Genomic DNA, 6,321 nt, shown 5'->3' on the forward strand with positions numbered 1-6,321 from the left:
ATATATATATAGAAGGGAAACCTATTTCCTGAGTGCCTCACATATCAAACAGTATACTGAGTGCTTTCACATACTTATCTTACTTAATCCTCACAATAGACACAGGAGGTAGATATTTGGAGCCCACTTTTTTCCAGATGGAAAATCAGAGACTCAAAGAGCTTAAGCAAATTTATTTTGATTTTCAAGTCATTCATATTCCATTCTATGAGTGTCATCTGAGAACATTCAAGCTTCACTGATACTGGTATGTATTTTCTAATCTGACAAAGAGTGGTTCCTGCTTAGTCAATTTCTGCTGATCTTCTCAAAAACACAATAAAGGCCATTTATGATGTGTGGAATCTCCTGTAATGTTCTCTCCTCCAGTGAAACATGTTTGAATGTTTAATATTCATGTATACAGCACACATGCACACTATCATGTGACTTTGCCTTTGCATGGTTAGTTGACTATATAAATGAAAAAGAAAGAAAGCTACTTCTGTCATAGAATAAGAATCCACTTTCAATATATTGTGTCCTTGGTTTCTTAGTAAATATCACTTGCTTTTTTGAATCCTCTCTCAATTCTTAACTCCTGTTTACCTGGATGAAAGGCTTTTTCCAATCTTTGCTTCAGGACCTTTTTTCCCCTATAAATTACAATCCTTTTTGTTCCTCTGGATTTTTAATTCCTGTATCCTAGACTCAGTAAAATCTTCCAGCTATCATCTGCCTATTGGAGTTCCAATTCTGTCTCTCAGTGTCCAGTATTCTTCTGTATTTGAATCCTGGCTCTGCCTCTTGCTAGCTGTGGTTCTTGAGAGATTCAGTTGTCTTCTCTGAGAATCAGTTGTTTATTTCATTTATTAAATGGGTTTTATAACATCTACCTAGATCTTCCATTTACCTGTAAATGTTCAATGAGTAAATATAAGTAAAGCATTTAATGCAGTGTTTGGCAGTTTAGGAAGAACTCAGCAAAGCCTGGTGGTGCAAGTTGTTGTGAATGGAATTGCAGTCAATGTGGTCACTATTATTTTGCCTGTATGCAAGGTAATCTCATGACTGGGGTTTGTTTGGGTGAATACAACACATGAGTTAATATGGTTCTGGATCCTTTTTTATGAAACATATCTATCCAGTTAATTAATGCTCCAAAACAGCATTGCTAATCTCTATCAGCAATAAACCACATCAGTTCCTACAATTTGGTGTCTCTAAAGAACAGAGTACTGCCTGCTGACCTCACCGGAAGCTGGTAGAGGATGTGATACATGAACACTTAGCTTTGGAAAAAATATTTGTTTTCCACTGTGAAATATTATTTAGATATTGTCATACTGTCTATTGTTAGCATAAAACATAGCCCAGTGTAAGTAATTCCTGGACCAATTCAGCATATTTCACAATTCTTTACTCTTGTTTTTTTTTCTCTTGAGCGCAGAAAATAAGTTAATTGTGAAATGTAATCCACAGGCAGAACACAGATCAAAACTGGGCTTTTTTTTTAATTTGAATTTTTATTTCAGTGTCTTTTAATCACTTTAAACTTTATTTTAAATATAATTGTATTGATTTATTTTTGGCTGTGCTTGGTCTTCATTGCTTTTGCGTTGGCTTTCTTAGCTGTGGTGAGGGCGGGCCACTCTTCACTGTGCTGTGCAGGCTCCTCATCACGGTGGCTTCTCTTGTTGCAGGGCATGGGCTCTAGGGCATGGGGCTTCAGTAGTTGCTGGACGTTGGCTCAGTAGTGGCGGCTCTTGGGCTCTAAAGCACAGGCTCAGTTGTTGTGGTACATGGGCTTGGGGATGTGGGATCCTCCTGGACCAGGGATCAAGCTCAGGTCTTCTGCATTGGCTGAAGGTAGATTCTTTACCACTGAGCCCCCAGGGAAGCCCTCATTTTAAAGTTTCTATTAAACAAGAAATGGCTTGATTTCCAAAGAAAGAAAGAAAGTGAAGTCGCTCAGTCATGCCCGACTGTTTGCAACCCCATGGACAGTAGCCTGCACCAAGCTCCTCTGTCCATGGCATTTTCAAGGCAAGAGTACTGGAGTGGGTTGTCATTTCCTTCTCGAAAGAGATGGCCAATTTATTACATAAGAAATTAGAAGTAAAAACAGGAAATGGAAATCTTTACCATAAACATTCTGTTTTCTTTAGCTCATTATTTTCCTCTTAGTTGATTAAAATTTGGGAAGTGATTATTAGACTTACATAATAAATACTGAACTTACATAGTTTAAATTTTCCTAGGACCTACATAATTAGTATATATGCACTCCTACTTTCAAAGCTAGCCAGTTATGGATCTCAGTATGTTTATTCTTAGTGAACTGCGCCTTCTTACTATAGACCCAGTGCCCCAAGATAGCCTTCTGGAGATGAATGAATCTGAAATCTAATTTAGGTTACCTTGGGTGGGGGCAGGCAGCCAGAGAATGAGCGATCTTCTTTTCGAAAACTCAGATTGAGTTTCTCTATGTTGAGTTTGGCCTTGGTTGCCCTCAGTGCCATCTTCAGGACTTCCAACAGGCTCTCGTTCACTTCTGACTGTGAGTTGTAGTCTTGAGGGGCGATACTGCTTGGAGAAGCAGGAGAAAGGCTGTGAAAAGACAATTTACTCAAAGCTGCTGTGTGTTTTCATACCCGATCTTTTACCCCTGCCATACACTGTGGAACCAGAGAACCCACCCAGCAAGGCCTTCTAAATCTGGGTAACCTCATCACGGGACTGCATGAGGAGACTGCACAGGTCAACTAAAGTTTGTTCTATTCTAGTGAGTCCCACAGTCTCTTCTCTCAGAGGTATGAATCCATTCAACTAGATCATAGACTACAACTTGTAATCCACTAATTTTTTTCCAGATGAGGGAAACTTAGAATTGACCATAGCAGTTTACTTACCTATTCAATCTTATTAACACTTTTCTTAAGTCCAGATAACTATTGATAGCAAATATCAATAGCAATTTGATAGCAAATTCCCAAACTGTCCATTGCCACAAGCAAAGCAGATCCTACCAGATCCCTGTAGTCAGGGAAGCTATCTAGAAGGAAATCTTGAACCAGATAAACTTCCTTCATTATCCTTGACTCTGCTCTTTGAGTCTGGAAAACCCAGAAAAGTTTTGGGAACAATTATTTATTTACTGTCTGGCATCCAAATGTATGTAGTTACTAAGATGGTGTATCTGTTTGTTGTTTCTTTAAATGATTGGTGAAAACAAGGTGATAAAGTATTATAGCCATTTATTTTATGAAACTACTTTGGGGTGTTTATTCATTTAACATTCCAGTGTGTATGTTCTTCCAGATCCAAGCTGTGCTATCTCCTTCAGAGTGAAGCTTTTCCTGTTTCCTCTGTTTCAACTTAAGTTCCACTTCTCTAGACAGACATTCTATGATATCCCCCAAACTCCATTCATGTAAATCAGTTTCCTTTCAGTGGTATGCTGGTAAATCATTAATGACCAGCTCTCTAAGATAAAGCTGTAATCTGCAGCCTTACTAAATTTTATGGTGCAAAAACTCCCACTGTGGTCAGTTTCCAGTTGCCAATATGATGTCCCTGAGTGAGGCACTGGGAACTGAGGTTCACAGTCAGCCCCCCTAGTGCTCCTGAACCCCCTGCTTGAGAAACTCTTTCAAATTTATTTGTTCTTTTCCTGTAATAAGTTTCCTCAAGTTGCGATTGCTTCCTGATTCTTTTAGCTGTTGTTTTCTGTCTGACCTCCCTGGTAAACTGTACCGTAAGATGTGGGCCGGTCTGTTTTGCACGTATATCTGTGGATCTTGTACAGATTGGCAAATCTGTTCCAGATTTGAATCAGGTTTCCTTCCTCCTTCCTTTTCTTGTAACACCAGTTTCTGTAGGAAGGAATTCATAAGAAAGACTTTGGCCCTCGGCTCAGTACACGGAGTACTGAATGGGAGGTTTTATATGGAGCCCATTTACTGCAGCTGGTGGATTTCATAGAAAAACCTTCTGCAGGAGTTTACTTCATCTGGTCCCACTTAGGTGATGAAAGCTGTTGCCACTGGTGATGCTGGAGGCATTTTAAACATCATAGAGCTGTCCCACATAAAGCTCTACCTGACAGAACATGGGAGGGACTTTTTCTGAGCTGTACATTAATTAGTAAAGAGCCTGGATTCATTGCAGGCCATCAGTCCTGCACTTCCGCAAACACACTGTCTGGTTTATATAGAGCAGCACCTTCTCTGATGAATTCAAAATGATATCTTTATGGACCTTTTTTATATAGTAGATATCCAAATGTTCCTGCAAGTGAAATAATGCAAGCTCTTTGGATAATTGGAGGTGCTGATGACATTCCACAGATATTTATTGAGCATCTCCCGTGTGCCAGGAACTATGCTAGAACTATGCTGGACACTGAGTTGGCCAGGAAAGACACTATTCCTCACCTCAAATGTCAAAGAAGTAATTACAAGCACAACGACTACTATAAAAAGAAAGGGCTATGAGGTTATACAGCAAAGAGATATAACCTAGTCTAGGGCTCAGGAAAGACTTCCTGTCTAGGATTCATGAGACCCATATCTGCCAGTAAGTGGCCATTTGTTCTGATGCATCATCTCCTACTTCTCAGGTTGCAAATCTCACTATCTCTACTATATGAAGTATGGCTGCTGATTATTAAATATTGCTAGGGATTTATGGTTCTCAGCAGGGAAGTTGCTCCAAGTGATAGTTGACTGGTGTACCCATATGGCAGCATCACTTTCTTTGGACTGTTAGCCCTTGAGGGAGAGATTGAGCCTTGCCAATCTCTGAATTCACTGTGCTCAGCAAAGTGTGCCTGGCTAACAGCTGGCATTCGATGGATGCATGTAGAATGAAGTAATGCAATCAAAAAGGCCACATTGCACATTGTAGAAAGGAATTAAGTCTGTCACTTGGTCCAAGGACAATTTTATAGGAAACCCTGCCTTTTTCCTAGAGTGAAGTGACATACTTCAGTGCCATGGCTCACTATGTCACATTATTTGGAACTGGAAAGGATGTTTTCTGGTAGTAATAGTAGTATTAGTTGCTCAGTTGTATTTGACTCTTTGCAACCCCATGGGCTATAGCCTGCCAGGCTCCTCTGTCCATGGAATTCTCCCGGCAAGAATACTGGAGTGGGTAGCCATTCCCTTCTCCAGGGGATCTTTCTGACCCAGGGATCTAACCTAGATCTCCAGCAGTGTAGGCAGTTTCTTTACCATCTGAACCTCCAGGGATAGTTTCAAAATAGTAACAAGCCCTATCATGTACCATTTTTAAGAACTATGCATTGACTAACTCAGTTCCTCTTACAAATCTATAAAGTGAAGGGAAATCTATCATTGTTTGCATTAAACAGCTGGAGAATGGAAGCACAGAGAGGGTAAGTGAACAGCCCAAGTTTACAGAGTCACTAATGGGCAGAAACAGGAATTGAGTCTAGGTTTCTGTCAATAGAAGTTAAGCTCCTAACCACTGCATTTTGTCATTTTTTGTGGAGAATATAGACTATCATGCTTTACTGTGTCTCATCTCTAATGCTGTTCCTCACGTCCTATATTTATGTTGGGTTCTTTCTTTCCTTTGAGATTATATGAAGGAATTAACTGATTTCTGTACCTCAAACCTTTTTCTGCTAGTGCCCGTAACCCAGGAGTTCACTGTCTGAACGTATTTCTGGAATAACACCATGTGGACAGGAACTCTGCCCGGTACACATTCATTTATTATTTCATAACGAGGTTTTTCATTTTCACATGGCAATCTCATAAAAAAGACGCATTGTTGCAAATAACTTTGTATGCATGCCTGCACAGGAGGGAGAAAAGAAAACTATAAGCAAAAGGCAAAGCATTGGTAAAGAGTAAAGTGATTTTGCACTGGGTGAAGTTTTCAAATGTATTACTTCTAAGATCCCTGCCAGCTCTTGAAGTCTATACACACTATGCCCATAAATAGGGAGAAAAGTACCTTTGATGGCTACTACTCTGAGTTTCTTTTACGTTGCTGTCCTCAACTCCTTTGTTTTGCTCTGTATCTTCTGAAGCTGCAACTTTTAAAAACCAGAGTAGCTTTTCATAATTCACCTGAAAATTAAATATCAAAGAGAATATCCTCATTTAATTTACACTTAGGGGAAAGAAGATACCTGCTGAGATAAAATGTCAGTTCAGTTCAGTTCAGTTAGTTGCTCAGTCGTGTCCGACTCTTTGCGACCCCATGAATCACAGCATGCCAGGCCTCCCTGTCCATCACCAACTCCTGGAGTTCACCCAAACTCATGTGCATCAAGTCGGTGATGTCATCCAGCCATCTCATCCTCTG

General features: G+C 39.9%; 1 protein-coding gene across 2 annotated transcripts in view; it reads right to left on the minus strand.

Annotated features, from left to right (window-relative positions):
- Positions 1-6,321, minus strand: part of LOC105002614 (chromosome unknown open reading frame, human C1orf87) — an 83,954-nt gene that overhangs the window by 46,781 nt on the left and 30,852 nt on the right. Inside the window, exons 6-7 of one of the 2 annotated variants that reach the window (XM_010859335.1) lie at positions 5,968-6,083; positions 2,400-2,589 (exon numbers count right to left, since the gene is read on the minus strand). In XM_010859335.1, coding sequence (XP_010857637.1) covers positions 2,400-2,589; positions 5,968-6,083 — 306 coding nt within the window. The remainder of the gene's footprint in view (positions 1-2,399; positions 2,590-5,967; positions 6,084-6,321) is intronic. The other variant, XM_010859345.1, reaches the window with a different exon arrangement.

This window comes from Bison bison, unplaced genomic scaffold (assembly GCF_000754665.1).
Source record: "Bison bison bison isolate TAMUID 2011002044 unplaced genomic scaffold, Bison_UMD1.0 scf7180017856337, whole genome shotgun sequence".
Taxonomy (NCBI): domain Eukaryota; kingdom Metazoa; phylum Chordata; class Mammalia; order Artiodactyla; family Bovidae; genus Bison; species Bison bison.